The following is a 20,119-nucleotide window of genomic DNA, read 5'->3' on the forward strand; positions in this document are numbered from 1 at the left end:
GTCGAAATATATTTCTGTTTTAGAATTTAAAATTAAAACCTCCCATTAAAAATGAGGAGTCTTCAAATATTTCATCACACTCCTTGATATGATATGGAAAATTAGGAGTGTCGATAGAATTGGTTCATCTTAAAAAATAATCTTCTATAATTTTGCAATTGGGGCTATTTCCTGATTTCGTTTCGTCATAAACAACTTGATCCCTGAAAATATAAAAGCATATCATAAAAAACCTAGTTATCCAAAATACTTTCAGTTTCTGTATCATCACAACATGCAAGCTCAATCATGATCAAAGACTCCATAGGTTTCACTGAAATTAGCTTTTCAATCCACACAACATTCTGTACGACAATATATTATATACTCTATCCATTACAATTTGTTCGTCTTACTTTTCTTTTTAGTTCGTTTCAAGAAGAATTTCTTTCCTTTTCTTACAACTCTTTAATTTCAACTTTTCCATATAAAATGTTTAAGACCACAAGATTAAAGAACATTTTGATACATTCTATGTATCTTTAGTTTAAGACCACAATATTCAAAAAAAATTACTTTCTTAAACTCCGTATCAAGTCAAAACTTGACAAACAAATTCAAACAGAAGGAATGTCTATTATTCAAGCAATTATACAGATGGTATAACATATCACTTGTTTTTTAACACCAAACATATCTGCTATGTACCTGTAATTTACCTCTTGAAGATATCAACTTACAGTCTTGAATTTCCAACTTGGAAATAACTACATTTTTCCAACAAAGTTTGCTCTAAACTGAAAGTAAATGTATTTCTCAAAGAAATCTGATTGTGGTGAAATATTAGAAAAGAATAGACAGTTGATCAACAAGATATTATATTAGAAATGTACATTAAACGGCATCTTCACAGCAAGTCTTGTGAATCTGTGTTCAAACTTTTTGATACAGAAAACTACTTCTTGTGTATTCTCTGAGTCTCCAACCTGAAAGAGATAACGAAGCTTTTTCAAACATTTTTCCTTCTGGATCGTAGGAAAAAAGCGACCTTCAAACATCTATTTACAAGGAAAATAATCATGATGTAGGGTGTGTTCGGTATGAAGGAAAATGTTTTCCTGGAAAATCAGTGGAGTCCTTACTTATTTTCTTGCATTCGGTACGTATAAAAGCATTTGTATATAATCTAGACAAATACTTTGGGAGGTGGGGTGTGGATGTAGGGTGGTGAGGATGGGGTTGAAGATGAGGTGTGCTGGAGGGTGGAGAGGACAGAATCAATCTGGAATGCCACTTGTGTAACTTGTTTTTCCTACTTTCTCTAGGGAAGTCATGTTTCCAAAAATGAGCTTGTGTTTCCTATAGAAAATGTTTTCCAAAATTTTTGACCAACTGAACATGAGAATTAGAAAATGTTTTGCGGAAAATGTTATCCTCCATACCGAACACATCCCTAGTCTTTACTCAGACAATGGCAAGCTACAGGGCAGACATTTTAAACAATAGCATTGTTAAAAGTAAAATCACAATGAACTACTGCTGAATTTGATTAGACTGATAGTACACAACAGAGCTTGCAACAAAAAAGGTCAGTCATTATCTGGTGTTCAAATATATCTTCAAGCAAAGCCATTTACCTTTATAAACAGGCCGGGCAATGTCAGTTGCTCTATATCAAGATGATTAAAGAAATAACATTTATTCAAGCTGGTGGAAGGGGACGCCGGCATGTTGGACACTCCATCTTTATGTCCATCCATCTTTGCAAACAACCAGAGTGAAAGAAATGATCACAAGGTGTCACCTGAACATCACATTATGCCAATTACTAACTGGGCATGCTTTTTCGAGTTAAAATCGCATTCTAATAGGAACACTAAATTAAGCTAGAGATTTTTTCTGTTATGACCATATATATAGTACCATGCAATTACTTGAGCGTTGAGTATGATCAATAGCAGTCATGCAAATAACACAGTCAGTGGCCTGATTTGCACCCTGATCAAACCTTCTATAATAGTTGTACTTCTCGGGTAAAATCTGCAACAACACAATAGATCTTACGTAAGATAAATGGCAGCATTGAACATTTTCAGTTTTTTCTGCTTTCAACAAATAATCCTTAAGAGTTTCAACTGAAAGAGCAGTATCAAATAACCTGACGTGGAATGAACCACCGAGATCCAAGATAGCGCTGCAACAGAAGAATTGATGCCTGCAGCGCAATAAAAACTCCCAAACAGATGCACCAATTCTTGTCAGGCTCTATACGCATGAAATTGTGAGGACAGCCAAAGACATATAATGGAATTGCCAGACGAGTAACAGTCATTCCCAAGATGTAATGAGGGTGCAAAGGTTTTCTTGAGTCACGAATGACATTAGTTACAATTTGAGGTATCCAGAATGAGTGTAAAAGCAGAAGAATAGGGCGCAAAAACTTGTGAAACTCGTACATGAACAATAGACCGCCTAAAAGGATCCCATCTGCAAAAGATTCAGAAAAGGAAAAGGTAAATGCTAGCAAATTGTTTATGACCTATTGCAAATGCAACTGAAGTGGCCCAACTTTCAAAGGAGAAAGACATTGGATTGGCCCGGTGGAAATGCTTTGACGTTTCTTTGGAAAATCTTTCTCTTGTACCGAGTCAAAGAACTTTAGCTCATTATGTTAAGAGATGTTAGAATGGCAACGGCATAATACTCCTGCTGTAATAGTATATTAGATTTTCTTTCTTTTTCTATATGATTTAGTAAGTAGCTAACAATTGCATTTGCTTTAGAGCTCATCTAAAAGCAAAGCTCATTCTATGTTGAACACTGTTATTTTTCCCTTGTTACTTTCTTTTCTGCAGTTCAGACACTGAAGCCTTCTCAGGATCATTCTGTTATATCAAAAGTTCTCAAACTGTGTAGCCCAGTTTGTTTGTTTTTGAATAAATAATTAGAGATACTGAAATTAGAGCCTCTAGGTACCTCACACAAAAAATTAGGGAAAATAGATTAACAAAAAAGTGATTAATTCATTAGCCTGTACACAAGCAAAATTGAACAAACAAAGGCGTGGAAACAGTGAAACTCAGATACATTATTTGATTGTAACATCTAACTACCCTTTCAATAGCAGCCTGCGTATTGATAATATAGGCATGCATATTAAACGAATTTCACTTGCTGATTCTGTTAACTGTTGTGATACAAGTCCACCTCAAGTAAAAGATACTTACAGAAACGGCTGTAAAGGACTGACAATTCGCGCCTCATTGCTTCCCAACCCTCTCCGCTATTCATGGGCCTATTTGCCTTCCATATAGCAAGTAGATATCTCATCTCAAATATCGAGAAGACAACAAATTTGAAGAATGCAGCAGTTGCAAAAGCATTGAAAAGGGATTCTGCAAAAGAATGAAAGAAAGGGAAGGACGAACAGTGCCATAAGAAAGCAGTGACCAGCTTTTACTTCGAACACTTAATTAACCGAGCAAGAAATGAATAGAAGTATGGAGAGACTTCTCTGAACAGAAAAATTACATAAAAGTAATACTTGAGACCCAATGCAGGGCTTCATTGACAATATCTAACAACGTAAGTTCGCTACCAGAAAAGAGTGCACTTGCTAAGAATGTAAAACTCATTTGAAGAACCGTCGACATAAACTTCTAACACTGCTTCTTCCAAAAGTGACAAATGAGGCAGAAGAATATGATATAGTAATGACTTGTTAACATGATCCTAACAATGTCCATGTATAATTGTATAATGCTAGATGCTACCTCAGTGTTCCATATGAAATCAAACTAGAACCTGATCACAAGGTTTGATTAGCTTGCAGAGAACTCTGTAAATGTATCTGTACTAGCTGGGATTACCAAGACAACAGCACTTATCAAACTTACCAACAAGTATCCCTGCAGTCAGATGCAAAAGACAAAGATAAGCATCCATGATAGCCTGTTGTCCAATCATCAGAATTGAAACTTTGGCAGCTCCCTAGAAAAAGAATATCACATGTCATTCTAGGCTTTATGAGAGAGAGAGAGAGAGAGAGAGAGAGAAAGAGAGTCCTACTGATTGGGTGTTGCTATGTTCCATCTGTCGAATCAGAAGGAGCACTTGCAGAAAAGATATCTGGAGGATCAGGAAGTTAAAGAATCCAGACAAGTGATATCTGTTACAAAAATAATATGCATAAAAATGAGAAGTGTTGTAGGATACAAATGTGACCATCAATGTGTAGTTCACTGCTTTGTTGTAGTAAACCTCTATATTGACAGAAGTAGCATTCAAAAGCATTGGTGAGAAACAGTCTCCATCAGCATCCACTGAAGGGCTCTCTATCAATCCTTCTAGGTGATAATGATCACGAGCTCCATCTGAGAAAGGAAAATAAATCACTTACTCCTGATATTTTGCACATGCTTATGGATAAGTTGAATACTGAATTGAGATACGCATTAAAATGGAATAAAGAAAATGTGAAGAAGTCCCATATCGGTGGTGAAGGGGATGGATGGTCTCTTTATATAGCACCCTTGAGCTAGTCTTTGGGGTTGAGTTAGGCCCAAGATCCATTTCTAGCAGGACTTATCCCAATTCTTGTATCCCGATGTTGGGTCCCCATATTAAATTACCCATACTCTAGAAGGGGATGGGTGGTCTCTTTATATGGCTTGGACAATCCTCACCTCTTGAGCTAACTTTCGGGGTTAAGTTAGGGCCAGCATTGATTTCTTAACAGAAAAGAAAAAGAAGCACCCCCCCCTCTCTCTTTCTGTGTTTGGGCAAACTGCATCATGGTACATACATAGATTGGAAAATTTTGATGAACATGCAGAAAAGCATATGAAGATCCTGAATAAATAATACAAAAGAAGTAGCTTAGGTAACATAATGCAGGGTGATCTTGTCAAATTAACTTTAGAACATTGATAGGCGTCAAAAGCTAAAATACCTAAGACATGAATGAGTAATGACAAAAATCTTTTCTTGATGATTAACCTAATCTTATTAAAAAAACCTTTCTTGATGATTATTGGAGTAAAAAAAATATAAAACAGAGTTCATGAAATGAATGAATTGGGAAGCATAAGGTCAAATGATCCAGAGAAGAAATGTATCCTCTTGATGCTTGAGTCGTATCAAAGGTGAAAGGTAAATAAGAAAAGCCAAGGACCATTTGAGGAGGATGAGACACGAGCAATTTGTGCAGCAATTTCAATATTACAATTTTTCTCCATCTCGTAAAACGGTGCTGCAGAAACAAAAAGATACATAAGTTAGACAGGAGCTAAAACAGTAAATTGGATCAATGTTAAAAAAATAAATTATTACAGTGTTTCTTTTTCCAAATCTTATCTCGAGAAGACTCCTGGAATATCTGGGACGAGAAAACTCCAAGCTGTCAACAAAGATAAAGCAAGTCATTTTTCAATGACAGAAATCTTCATAAAGTCTTAAACTCGAATTATTGTCACATGAAAGGGATGTACATCTAAAGTAATCATCATGACCATTATGGAACACAAAAAAATCCTGATAAGTAGCCTCCTTTTTATCTTTTCCAAATAATTTGAATTTGACTACCATGGAATATGAGATATCTGATAGTAATTAGCTGCCATTGTGGAAGAACAAAAGATTAAGAACAGTTCTCATTTTCTGCTATTTGATTACAAAGAAGCAAAACCGGACTGCATAAGCATATGTTTTTTACAATGTAAAACGGAGATAAGAGAAAAAAGAAGGCATATGTAATGTGAATTGACTTTTTGAGACCATTGACCCGAAGCTTATCCAGATATATCGTTCATTTATCTAGAACATGTGAATACCTTACCACGAGAAGAATGGAATATACAAAAACCTTTTTGAAACAACAAATAAGGAAGGGAAAAGGAAAGGATAAAAGAAAAGGAAGCCGGATATGAATAGTATTCGTAATCCTCCCTCATCATCTCCACTTTGAAAACAAATTCTACTTATGCTAATCCACATGTGCTAAAGTTTCAAATGGTAATAAAAAGCTATTCCCTGCAAATTACTTTAAAGAAAGAGAAATACAGTAGACAAAAGGAGCCCTAAGAAAGTGGAAGAGAAAAGTTTTGAAATTGTTATACCCATTACCGAAATATCGTATATAAAAGTCAAAGCATGTAAATTCTTAATGGTATTCAAGCATTATGCTCTTCAAATATAAAGAAAATAAATATGTAACACTGCTGAAGTAATTTAAAGTATGTCAACTGATTCAAGCAGCAGCAGAACTCATTGTAACAGATGATCATCAGGAGTCATGTCAAAGCTACACTCAGTAATTCATGCTTGAGGACAAATGACATATTGTTGTAATTAATACCAAGTGATATGGATTTGATAACAGATAATCATCTTCCTGGCCAAACTCACCATCTTTGCCACTGCAAATTAGAAGCATGACTGTGAGTTGACGAAGCACATTAAAATAGCATGATGTGTGAACCAATACCTAAAATTTACATTCCATGTTCTGAAGAACACAAGATTTAGAAACTTTGATGACGATTTCCATAAAAAAAAAAAAAAATTTAATTGGAATCCTTAAGCATGAGATAAGGACTATAGCAACTAAAGTCTAAATGTTAGTAACAATTGTAAATTTCTGGCATGAATTACTTGAGTGCTTAAAGCTCTGCAAAGACACCCATCCTAACCATCCATTGTTTTATATTGTAAATACATTTTCTTAGTGGATTCATTTAGAAGGATAAAAGGTCTGTGTGGCATCTTCTTAGGACTGAAGCATTTCAAAGATAGGAAACAACTATTATACACTTTCGGCGTGAATTACTTAAATACTTTAGCATATTTTTATATCAATTTCTTCCATGGTGCACAAGATAGATGATGTTAGAAATTTCCTTTCAGCTTAGGTACCAAATAAGAACTAGTACCTGTAAGCTACCATTCGAAGTTGTCTAAATGGCCATATATATACACCTTCTACCCTGATTTGTGCTCCACCAACTCCATGTTCATTGTCAAAAACATCATGGAAAATTATTGCACCCTGTTGTTTGGAAAATGAGATCAATTAAAGATTAAACCATAGAAATGTGCAATTTCTGTGTTAGAAGTATCATCATCTAAGAAAGATGAAATGCCTATAAACATTACTATCAATAGTTAATCTGCATTAGAGTAAGTGTATTGGACTTCAATTTTTAAGAATCGTGTGTTTCACTGCTTTCAGCACTCATCAAAGGATAGCAATACATTACAACAAAGAAGCAAGCTAGAATCAGTATTCAGTAAGCACACCAGACTAAGGTGTTGAGATTACAACATTGATAATTCCATCGTTTGCAATCTTGCAAGTGCCTATCGGTAGTGGCAGAACCAGGATATTCACTAAGAGGGTTCAAAATATGAGAAAGTGGACACATGAAGAAGCCAAAGGGGATTCAACATCTACTGTATATACATAGAAAATAATATCAACCATGTATAAACAATGTAATTTTCCGCCAAAGGGGGGTCGGATGAACTTACTAAAAATGACATAAAAACTAACTAAAACTGGAGCTATGTCATCATTGATTAGCGCCTTCATGAGGAACATGCAATTTCACATTTACCATATGATTGAGGATATATGTTCATTTTGATTTTTGACAAAATATGGTTTTAGAAAAGAAGATCTTTTTAATGAAGAGCAAAACTCGCCCCTATACAAGATGTATACCAAAATTAGAAAACCTTATAAAAATATGGTTTTCTACAAACATACAGTCAATTATAGCAAGTTTTGCTTGGAAACATCATATGCTTTATTAGATGAGCAAGTGAAGTACAGTAAAAAAGCATGGCATGCAGCAAGTCCAGCTATGACTTATGATAGATGTTCTCTCAAGATAGAAAGAGAAGTAAACTACCCAAGTCATCAACTTAAAATTCAGTAAATCTATTGGGACACAATGACATAGACAATTAATAGGTTAGAGACAAGTATTTGTGTGGAGAACAAGGATTTAACATAGCATTTCATAAAGAACACTTATTTAATGATGACAGGACTACCTGAACATAATGTACACCAGTTATTTTTGTTGGATTACTAATCAATTCAAGGACCGAGTTTCCATTGGACTTCCTAAAATCAGGAAATCTGGAAGAGCTATTTGTTGAATCTAGGAACCTCCAAGACCCTGCAGCTCAAATATTGAGGAGAGGATATTATTAGATTCAAAAGACCGAAGCAGCAACTGAGTTTAGTAATTGAAGTGATCATAAATTTTCTGTCATGTTGTATTTGATGAGTTCTACTCAATCACTTAACAAAATAAATAACGTGTTATCACCACATCACATACGAGTGAAGGAAGAACAATGACAGGAAAGCTTTTTTTTAATGGTAGAACAACACGAAAGTGTTCTTCCACGCTCATGTATATGAGCAATGCACTAAAACATCATACTGTACAAACCTCTGTAAGTTCCTGTTATATTCCAAGCAGAAAAAGGCCCCAATTCATTCTCATCTTTTCTTACAAGAAGCCACTGCAACAAACAATAAGGATATAATTAATGGTTAGGCATGAAGAGCAGGGGGGACAAATAAAATGACTTATTCACTTTTGGCAATGATACTATCTTCATGTCCCCTGTTCAAATACAGGAATGTAATGCCCTTTCCAGAATTCCACACTCCTAATGAGCTCCAAGAAGTTATAACTGAGTAAGTATAGTAACCTTGATCTTAATCACCAAGAAACCGAATATAGCTAGCATCAAATTTGATTTGATACAGTTTCCTAGTAAGCTTTTGATATCCAGTCTTGACTAGGTGTTAGAATAATTTCATATCTCATTTATTGAATTTTCAAGCAATAATTTCATATCTCAAACTTATCCAGCCATTTCATCATCCCTGATTTTCTTTTTGGTGTCAAGCATTGATTGGAGTGGCAGAAATCTTGGCTCAAGGCATAAACATGAAACAGTCCTGAGAAAGTCCTACCTTATTCCGGATTTTCTCACGATAATGAAGTATACTCATAAGAGCAAGTTCCTTATTAAAAGGGGGGACAAATAAAAGCAAACTATTCCTTGTTAGTTATTCATTTGCCATATCTCCTCACTGTACAATGTCCATAATATAAGTCCATCCTTGCTATTATGCATGCTAAACTAACTTACATTTAGTAAGATTCAAAAAGTATGAAGCACTAAACCTATCAGATGCAGGTTAAGCAAATAGCTTGGAATTCCTTTCACCAGCTATCTAACAAAAAAATTGCACTTCATCACTTGAGCACTTGAATGTGTAAAATTTCAATTTTTATTACAGTATTCACAACTAAAGTAGCAATCTTCACTCTTCACGGTGTGATACTTTTACAACATTAACAAATTTTCAAAGAACAACAATCAATCAATCAATCTACACCTCAATCCTAAACTAATTAGGGCTGTACTCTTTCCACTATTTGGACCAATTTCATTCCAATACTAAATAATTTATCCTTTAAAAGGCAAATTACACAAGGAAATGAAGATACAAAATGTAACTCCAATACTAACCTCATCTCCCCAGGAACGATATCTTTCTCTGAGAGGCCTGAGACCCATTACTGGGCAAAAACCTCCAAGGATGAACCATAAACTGAAAAGAACTCTAAACAAAACTCCATAATTTCTCCTCTTCAACCTCAAAAAATACATTCTTTTTGCCATACCCATTTCAAGATCAATTCAAATTCTTCACTTTCAAGCAATTCTTGAGCAACCCAGATGAAGAAACAAAGCCCATTACAGTTACAATTTTAAAAAAAAGAAAGAAAAAAGAGACAACTTTAAGTGAAAGAAAGAAAAAGAGGTTGCTTAAATTGAAGTCAAACAACATAAAACAACAACCCCAACAACAAAAATCAACTTCAGAGAAATTGAAAGCTCAACATAAGCAGAATCATTTGGTTTATTGATTTGGGGTTCACCAAGAATGCCTTTCCTAGTCAATTCAAGAACCAAAAATAAGAAAAACCCACTTGTATTTCTTTATTCAAAAACAGTTACAATCAAGAAAAAAAGATAGTGGGATGTTTTCAGTTTTGCATAAAATAAAAATAAGCTAATAAAGAGCAGGTGACATTAATCTTCTCCTAATTTTTGACTGGTGGAGCAATGAAGCATTAAGCTTACTATTTTGATAGAAGATGCTGGATTATTGGGCTGTAGAATCATCATCGGTTTACTAAAAGATTATTTTAACGGCTGGGATTGAATTGTCACCAAAGGGGGAGGAAGGACTGTTACCCTATCTCTTCTTTGTTATATAGTTTTTTTTTTCTATGTCCAGAAAGCCCCAACTAAGAGTCCGTTTGGATGAGCTTAAAAAAAGTAACTTTTATGTATGAAGTGCTTTTAGAACTTTAAAGTGCTGAAAGTTATTTTTATAAATAAGCAGTTGAGTGTTTGGATAAAAGTGCTTAAATGAGGAAAATGATGTGAATTTTAGGGTTAAAAGAATAAAAAGGATAGTTTGAGAATTTAGTTAAAATATAAGGGATATAAAAGTAATTTCTATGGTCAAAGAATATGACTTTAAGCACTTAGAAAAAAAAAAGTTAGGAATCCTAACTTTTCATTTTTGACTGACTTTAAGAACTTTCTGGCTTAAAGTTAGCATTAGGCAAACACATCCAAAAACTGAAAATGGGTTTTAAGTTGATTTTGACCAACTTAAAGTCAATTCAAACGGACTCTAAATCTGAATCGCAACGGCGCTTTCAACGTAATTTTCTCCATCATCATCAGCACTCTAATCCGACACTTGGGTAAAACAGTCCTATCCTTAGACATGCTGACAGGCAGGAATTGCACCAAGAAATTGTTGGGGTGTCTCCTCAGGAATAATTTAGTATTCCTATTTTTGCATATGTTGCTAAGTTGAGTTAGATTTCTAATATCACACTCAATAATAGTTACTCCATTTTTATTTTTACTTGTTTACTATTTTAAAAATAAATTATTATTTTTATTTATTTTTAACATATTAAAACAAACAATTTTTTAAAATAGACAATTCTGTTTTTTACTTTTAGCATTAATTATTTATTCTCAAAAATATTTTTAAAATCAAATTAATCATCAATTAATAAGAATAGTATAGTAAAAAAAATAAGTTTAAATGAGGTATCATTTGTGTAGAAATTAGCATGACATTTCATAATTCTATTATATATATATATTTACATATATATATTGTTTTATAGCTTTGAAAAGGTACCATTAGCAAAATGAAAAAAATATAAAGGATAGATAATTAAAAAAATATAAAATAAGTTTAGATGATATTGAAATCACGATAATTTGGTATGATTTATGAGTTATTTAACAGAATATAGTTAAATTAAATATAACATGAAATCATACCTATATGTCACTATTGTAAATATTATGTGCTTTGTTACAGTAAAAAATCTTTTTAATTCTTTTTAATGATATTAAGTTGTTTAAATGATATTTACACGCAGATTAAATATAATATTTGATATCTTAACAATTAGACATGTTACTTGCTATCTACAACAAATAAAGTGATCTGATGATATAATGATTTTTTATACTATTTACATAATTTAAGCTTATATTGTTATTATGTAGCGGGTTTAACTTGAATACTAACGATGTATAACTTTTTATCCTGTCGATTAAGACAAATAATCAACAATTTCCATTGAAAATTTTCGTTTGATAATTTTGATTCAAAAAAAATATTATACCATTAAATAACATACTCAATGTATTCCTCTAAGGTGGGTCTTAGATATGTAGTGTATATGTAGATCTTATTCCTATCTTGAAAGATAGAAAGTTATTTTCGATAGATCATTGGCTCAAGAAAAAACACACACAAAAAAATACTATATTATTATCATACTAGATTAATTCGGTATATATGATTCGATAATTTGTTATATGATAAATTAACAACCACAATTTATTTGAGTTCAACTTATATATACTCAAATAGAGAATTATAACTTTGACTTTTCAAGAAACATCTTAAATATATCAAACTAAAGCCTTACACATATAGAAATATTAAAAAAAAAATTACAAGCAAATCTCTTTGATAATTAACTGCTCAAACAAAAGAAAGTATTTCAATCAAGATATGATAGTCAAACACAAAAAAAGTTTCAATTAAGATATAATAGTCAAAATTTCAAAATGTTGACTATTATAATTTATAATCTATCTTTTATAGTAATCTTAATCTACAGACAACATCTGAAAACTAAATATCTTACTAAAATCAATTTAAACATAGCTTACTCTCATCAACTTGCATGTTTTTTTTTTGTTTTTTTTTTTTGAATTTCAGATTATCTGTAATTTAAATTAAATCTTCAAAAAACGGCCAGATGTGTAATAATCATTTTTGCCAGATGTAAACATTTTTCTGAAAAAAATAATATGGTTCATTAATCAATAAAAGACAAATTATTATAATTATGATATTTTAACACACCAATTAATTACCAGCTAGCACTTTCCATATACTCCCAATACAATTCAACGGTAATTTCTTACACATGTCTCAATAAATACTACTAATTTTCCACTCATTTTACCACAAAATTCTCCTTCCATCTTATTTTATTTTGTTGTTGCAATTTCCTTCTTTTGGTTTCTAAAATTTTAGTAATGTTCATGGAGTCTTTGTTGTCTCAAAGTTATTTTTTTCTGATTTTTTGGGTTTTTTTTATGTGTTGCTCATTATGTGAAGCTAATTATACATTTTATGCTGGTGGCAAAAGTGGTTGGGTTTTAAATCCTTCTGAATCTTACGTTCATTGGGCCGAACGAAATCGCTTTCAAGTCAATGACACCATCAGTAAATCTTCTCCTCCTTTTTCTTCTCTTGTTTACCAAATAAAAAAAAAGAGAAAAAAATATTTATTTTTGTATTTTTTGAATTTACCTACATTTCTTTCATTTATAAATTATACGATACAAATAAGGAAAAAAATAAATAATTTTTATATATATAAATTTTTGAATACCCTAAACTAGGAGTGGGAGGGGTTCATCGGACTCCTTTTATTAGAAAATCATATTGTATATATAAATTTAAATTTTTTATGTGTATTGTGGAATTTCACTGGGTTGTTGTTGTTGTTATATATTAAATATTGAACCCTTTTGAAAATTTTTTCTTTTGCATCCATTAGCCATTGGATCTTGACATAAAGAAAACATTTAGTGTAAGGGCAAATGTGGTAAAAAAATATTTTAGATTTCTGATTTTATTTCTAATTTGGTATATCTATATATAAATCTTTTTGAATCTCCTTGATAAAAAGTGGAGTCACAGGGTTCATCAAAACTCTTCTCATTGAAAAATCCTACTACGTATATGAAGTTTTTATTTTATTTTTATAATGTTTATTATAAATATTGAACTCCTTTGTGAAAATTTTGCATTTGTCAGTGACACGAGAGACCAATTTTTAATATCTTGAAATTTGAGCTAAAAATCTCCTTGTTAGAATTTCTGACTATGAGGCGATCAATTTGTGTGTGTTTATTTTTAATGATTTAACCTCCTCTTCTTCTTTCCTTTTTTTTTTTTTTTTTGCAGTTTTCAAGTTTAAATTAGGATCAAATTCAGTTCTTTTAGTTGATAAAGATGATTACAACAATTGCAACAAGGACAATCCAATTCTTGAATTAGAACATGGTAATTCAAAATTCAGATTTGATGGATCAGGTCCATTTTATTTCATTAGTGGACATGAAGATAATTGTGAAAAGGGCCAGAAACTCATGATTGTTGTGTTGTCACCCAATCACCACAAAGCCCATAAAGCCCATGAAGCATTGAGCCCAGCACCTGTTGAATCCACTGGCCCAGTTTCACCTGCCCCGGCTTCGGCTACGTCGGGTGCCCCAGGGTTTATTGGTGGGTTTTTTTCTTGGAGCTTTATTAGTTCAATAATTGCAGTTTATTTCTGTATTTTGGTTTAATTATTTAAGTTGCAATGTACTTTTTTTGTTGTTCCTACTTTGATTTAATGGAATTTGATCGAATGAAAATGGTACATTGAATCAGCTTTTTGTTGATTTTTTGTTTAATCGCATTTGTTTACCTTTATTTGTATGAGATAGGCGGCGTTAGTTTGAAAAAGAAATATTAAGAAAAGAAGAAGAAGAAATGCTCAATCTTTTTCAACCAAACATCACTAAAGAAAATTTTCAATTTATCGATTCAATTAAAATATTAATGTTTATTATATTATACAACAAAGATTGCATTTTTTAAAAGTATTTAAATAACAAATCGAGTGAGGCTAACAAAAAGAAGGGGAAAAAAACACTGCAAAATTCTTTTATTTATTCCTCTAGAGTCTTGAAGTAACAAAAGTAGTCTAACAAAATTAAAAAATGCACACACTGATAGTAGAATAGAAATAGTCTTATATCTCAAGATGAAAAAAAAATCTTATGTCAATTTAAATTTCAATTTTTTTATGGTTAGGGAAATTATTAGTTTTTAATTAATCAGTTTATAAACGCTTAATTACCGAAATCGCATTAATGTTGACGGGTTTGTGTGCAAATCAAGTTGATAGAGTTGTAATCATTTAAATGAAATTTTCATGAATGCATGTAACCTGTTTGATTGAGGTACTAACTTCATGAAAATAATAGGAAGTTCTCGTGAAAAACTTTGTATATTTATTTATGTTGTGATATTTTAATTATTGAATTAACGCAAAAAACTTACTCATATCTAGTGTTTTAACTGACCACTATATGTATGACATGCGTTTGCTTTTGAAATAGCTTTGTACTAGTGTGGCTCTTGAGAAGTTATTAGTTGGTCCATTCTTAGATGTAGAGATTGAAATTAGATTTTTGCGATCTTTTGGAAACATAAAAAAGAGAAATAATCATAATGTCCACTAGCAGATAAATTAATGTTAACAAATTTATGAAAAAATATGTGGAAATAGTTCCGTTAATAGCTTCACTAGGAAGGTTCAAAATATGAAGAAGTAAATACATGAAAATGTCGAAAGGAATTTAACATTTACTACATCTATATGACACTGAAATAAACCTCTCGATCATATCTTTACTACATTTATATGACACTGAAATAAACCTCTCGATCATATCGGACTGCGTTCCGGTGTGGACAAAAAAAGAGCTCAGATGCACTCTTTGGTCATCTGTAATCAGATGAATATGACGACCCATCGTTCACAATAGGGGTGTACATGAACCGGGTTGGTTCGAATTTTTTACAAACCAAACCAAACCATTTGTGTCGGGTTATTAAATCTATAAACCAAACCAAACCAATAAAAGTCGGGTTTTTCGATATCAATTTTTCTCGGATTTTTCGGGTTTTTTCGGGTTTTTCGGGTTTCTCGGGTTTTTTGGATTTTTTCGGATTTTTTTGGGTTTCTCATAGTATCTAATAAAAAGCACATAGCAGTGCTTCTTAAAAAGAGTTCTACTACAAAATATCAACATATAAGATTGAGGCACAACACTGTTTGAAGTTTTAACTTTATAATATAACTTTATAAGATAAGTTTTTTTTGTATATTATTTAGATGGGCTACTTAAGTCCAAATCTAAATGTAAGAAAGAAAACAAAAATTATGAAAAAATTTTAAAAAATATTTATAAATTACATTTTAATAAATATTTTTATGTATAATATAATTTAAAAATAGTATATCTGTCTAGTTCACAATATAGTGCAATGGAAAATCATTGCTCTTTCACTGCTCCATCCGGGAATCGAACCCGAGTTTGTACTATGGCAGGGTACTATTCTACCACTAGACCACTGCTGCGGATGCTTTGTAGGACTTCAATGCAAATTTATAGTTCTTTTCTATTTTCGTGAGTCAATTTTTTTTTTATGAAATTAAGAAATTATATGACAAATACTATAAATTATAATTATTCTTATGTAAGTACGATGAAAAAGTCATAGGAACTTGTTTGCAACTTTCAATTTAACACCTTATCTAAGACTGGTTCATATTGAACGCTTTTAATAGTTTAAAAAATACAATTTTCGTTAACATGAAATAATGTGTATACAACTAAAAGATAAGTGTGTAAAAATTGTTTATTTAGCCTATTTTATTTTTTCCAAAAAATAAAAATAAGACAAACTCCTCTTCTTCATTTCTCTCTTTGCGATCTCCATCATACACTATCATTATAATTGTCGTCGCTATCAAAACCATTAATATTTTTGTCGTTATAATAATTATTTTCTTTATCTTTTTCATATCTGAAAATTATTACCACCATTTTTTTCTCCTTTTTCTTTCCCTCTACAAGACAAATTTAAATTAAGATATTAAAGTGATGGTTTAAAACACAAATGCAAGTGCGAAGGATATTGCCACTTTTGATAAATTTGAAAAAGAGTATTGTCACAAAAAATATAAAGGTACGATAAATGGTAATTTCTTATAACAAAAATTATTTTAACACGAATTTCGTAAGAAAAAAATATTTTACGGCTTAAAAATTATGAACAAAAAGAGTATGACTAAATGAGTGAGATTATTGTTTTATTGACTCGATTAAGAAGAAACGATTTAATTTAAACTTTTATCTATGAGTTCTTTTTGATTGAGTCATATTCAATGTATATAAGACTTGAGCTAGATGAATATGAGTTAAATGGATTTAATTAAGAAATAGAGCCTTAATATGATATGACATGCCAATTATCTTCTTTATGTATTTTTTTTAAAAAGTCTTCTTTATTTTAGCACTTATTCCTTATTTCAATTTGTTTGTCTGATTTTGACTTGACACCGAGTTTGAGAAAGTAAATTACTCCCTCTAAGGCATTTTACTTGTCACATTTTTGGTTTATACGCCCCTTAAGAAATTGTGTATTTTGACTTTCATACCCTTATTTATCACCCAAGTCATTTAAATATTAATCTCTCTTTAATAAATAAAAAGGAAGTTAATTTAAGCAATCACAATATTGAAGTATGTGTATTTGTTCTTCACTTAGGTTTTCTATGTTACTCCATCCGTTCCCTTTTACTTATCAAATTTTGACTTGGCACACCTATTAAGAAATCAATGATTGATATAGAAGTTTACCATTTTACCCTTATTAATCACTAAAGCCATAATCCAAATTCCAAAACAGTTTGATACTCTAAGTCTATAGATGGATTGATCATTTAAGATTTCAAGAAATTCTACATATTCCAAAGATATTAACTCTCTCAATAAATTGAGTGTATAATATGTAAAAAAAAATTTGTACTTTCTTGATTTGTCAAATTTGACAAGTAAAAAGGAAAATTAAATTAAGAAATTTTGACAAGTAAAAGGGAGCAGATGGAGTCATTAATTAATGTTTATTATTTTCAAGAATAATTATTACTTCTTTTTTACTTGTCCATTATACTAAAAATAGATCTCCAACAATATTTGTTCAATTTATGAAATCAAGAAATAATGTAAACTTGATTCCTAATTACCCTTATCATTAATTAGTAGTCATTTATCTATTATATTTTCGAAGACATTGTATTTATTATATTTAAAGAGTGATATAGTTTCTTAAGAATTGTGCAAAGTCAATAGTGGACAAGTATTAATGGACGGAGGGAGTACTAAGGGCAAAATAAGAAGAATACACTCAATTATGTCTTCATTTTCTAAAATAACAACTATATTGTATCATCTATTTTAGATAAGACAACATGTAAAGTAGGTTGAAGAGAATAAAAAAAAACTTTTGAATTTTATGATTTCAGACTAAAAATATGTATAATGTACCAAAATATCCTATTCTGATCTTTTTAAAATGGAAAAAATATGCCATGGGAAATTAAAACAATTAAATATGAGAATATTCTGCGAATAACCGGAAAACTATTGCTAGTTTACGACAACGATGAGAAATAAAAAAAGAAAATAAATAACCAACAGGTGTTAAATTCAAATAATTTAAGTCTTGACGAAATTTACATCTCATTCCTATATTGGTAAAACAAAATTAATTAACAAAAGCAAATCCTTTTGAAATATTGGCTACTACGATCGAATACGCAACACGAGGAAAAAAAACGAAAAGAATATCTCATGATCGAATTTGTGTAGATAGTTCTTTACATCGATATAACATACTCTCTCGATCAAATCGTCATAAGCAAATATTGAAAAATCTTTTCAAGGCATCCTAGGACAATAACCCTAACAAAGTGACTCACATCATGGGATTTCAAAATCCTCCTATATATATTCCTTAGAAAAGAATATAATCTAGTTATTTACCCTAATTAACCAAAACTCTAAATAAATCAAACAATGTCTTATTTTCGAGATTATTTATGAATTAATCCTAGCACAATGTGTAATTTGAGTGCAACCACGACGATAAGGATTAACCCGTTGGTTTGCATGACAATTATAATAAGAAGCACCTCGTACATTACAAGGAACATTGTTCCTCGACATTGCTCCATAACTAACATAACCATTTCTTCCTCCTAATACGCGTCGACTAATATCCGACTCCATCATCATCTCTTCCTCCTCATCTATGCAATTTCCCACGAGGCCACCATTGCACTTCCTCGTTGAGATTGCACGGTATTCCTCACCATGCATGATCGATGATAATTGATCGAAGTTTTTGTACTGAGTCTTAAAATTATTGTATAATGACGACAATGATGATGATGGATCGATTATCATGGTGAATATTGAGAAAATTGTTAAAATTATGCATAGGCGGAATTCCATCTTCTTCTTTTTTCGAGTTTTATGTGTGTGTGTGTGTGTAAGGGGTATTGATTTATATTGGAAAGTTTTCTTGGAGTTTAAGGTGGAAAGTGAAGACAAAAATGGAAATAATTTAGGGTTATTATGTTTTTTTAAAAAATTATGGTTCATTTGTTATACGTTATTTGAAGTGATTTACGCTTTAGTAGTGTAATTGTCTGTTTGAAATGCCCGGTTCTTGCTCTTTATTTGCTTACATTTAGGATCATCCGTTATTTCTATTTTTGGCATAGACAATGTAGGGGGGGGGGGGGGCATAATGATATTGTACACATAAAAAAATGACACCACTACAAGAAAACATGAAATTAGCTACGGAAGTTAACAACAATTACTAGCTAATTCATTGTTAAATCGTAGTTAAACGGGGTTAGCATATAGTCAATCGATTTATAGATGATAAAAAAAGAACAGACTACTTACGCTTGTCTCTGTCATCTTGAAATTATTAGCTTTGATATCAATGATATTGTTGACTAGTTATTAGGCTAAACTAACTTAAGAATTCTTAACATGATATACTTAGATTGCCTGCTTTGTGAATTATGACAAACTCATAAATTAAGTTTTTTTTCATGAGGATTCACATCATTACAAATATTATTACACTATATCTAGAGCTTCTTAATATGAATTACCAATGTGAAATTTTGTTGGCGCACACCCAACATGCAAAAACTATACTTAATTACCATCGACTTGAATTATTTATATATAACTAAGAATAATTATAAAAAATAAATACTCATTATCACTAAATATTAGTAATGAATACATCAATATTTCAGGGAGAATTTGTTTTGTTGGCTATTTTTTTTTTTTGTTTATGAGTTTTTTTAATAAGAGATCTTTATTTTTATTCATATGAGATTTTAAAAGGTCATTTTCTTCTATTCAATATATAATTGGTCAAGATATCTCATTTCTTCGGTATTTCATGCAAATCGATAATATTTTCTTCTATTCAATTTTTATTTTATTTTTAAAAAAATTTCACTTGGTATCCGGTATTCACATTGAAGCTATAAATTCGACTTCACATTAAAAAGTCGCACATTGAATAGGGGAGGGGTGGTGGTGGTGGTAAAGTGCTCCGTTTAGGTGACTTCGTATTCAGAGAGATTCAAATTCAAACTTTCGATTAAGAATAAAAAAATACTTAATGATTATTCCACGAAAACCCTTATTGATGAGAGTTTTAGCTTTACTTTAAAAAAATTCACCATGCATTTTCTTCCCTACAATGTGTGAATAAATTCTCATGTCTCCTGCCCCAAATCTTATCCTCATCGCACTAATTATAGAA

The 20,119-nt window shown here is 31.3% G+C and overlaps 2 protein-coding genes across 2 annotated transcripts; one reads left to right on the forward strand and one right to left on the reverse strand.

Moving 5' to 3' along the window:
* Positions 1-595: 595 nt before the first annotated feature.
* LOC129870289 (transmembrane E3 ubiquitin-protein ligase FLY2-like) lies at positions 596-10,221 on the reverse strand. The gene is made up of 15 exons (XM_055945016.1): positions 9,538-10,221; positions 8,442-8,514; positions 8,035-8,162; positions 6,909-7,024; positions 6,335-6,395; positions 5,311-5,377; positions 5,153-5,230; positions 4,195-4,352; positions 4,048-4,107; positions 3,876-3,969; positions 3,207-3,374; positions 2,138-2,466; positions 1,903-2,019; positions 1,617-1,783; positions 596-965 (listed from the first exon to the last, which is right to left on the reverse strand). The coding sequence occupies exons 1-14, from the start codon at positions 9,694-9,696 to the stop codon at positions 1,682-1,684; spliced, it is 1,710 nt and encodes a 569-aa protein (XP_055800991.1). The 5' UTR covers positions 9,697-10,221; the 3' UTR covers positions 596-965; positions 1,617-1,681.
* Positions 10,222-12,672: 2,451 nt separating this feature from the next.
* Positions 12,673-13,989, forward strand: LOC129871016 (early nodulin-like protein 1). Its single transcript, XM_055945877.1, has 2 exons — positions 12,673-12,856; positions 13,604-13,989. Exons 1-2 carry the CDS (start codon positions 12,673-12,675, stop codon positions 13,987-13,989), a joined length of 570 nt encoding a protein of 189 aa, XP_055801852.1.
* The last annotated feature ends 6,130 nt before the right edge of the window (positions 13,990-20,119 follow it).

This window comes from Solanum dulcamara, chromosome 10 (assembly GCF_947179165.1).
Source record: "Solanum dulcamara chromosome 10, daSolDulc1.2, whole genome shotgun sequence".
Classification (NCBI taxonomy): domain Eukaryota; kingdom Viridiplantae; phylum Streptophyta; class Magnoliopsida; order Solanales; family Solanaceae; genus Solanum; species Solanum dulcamara.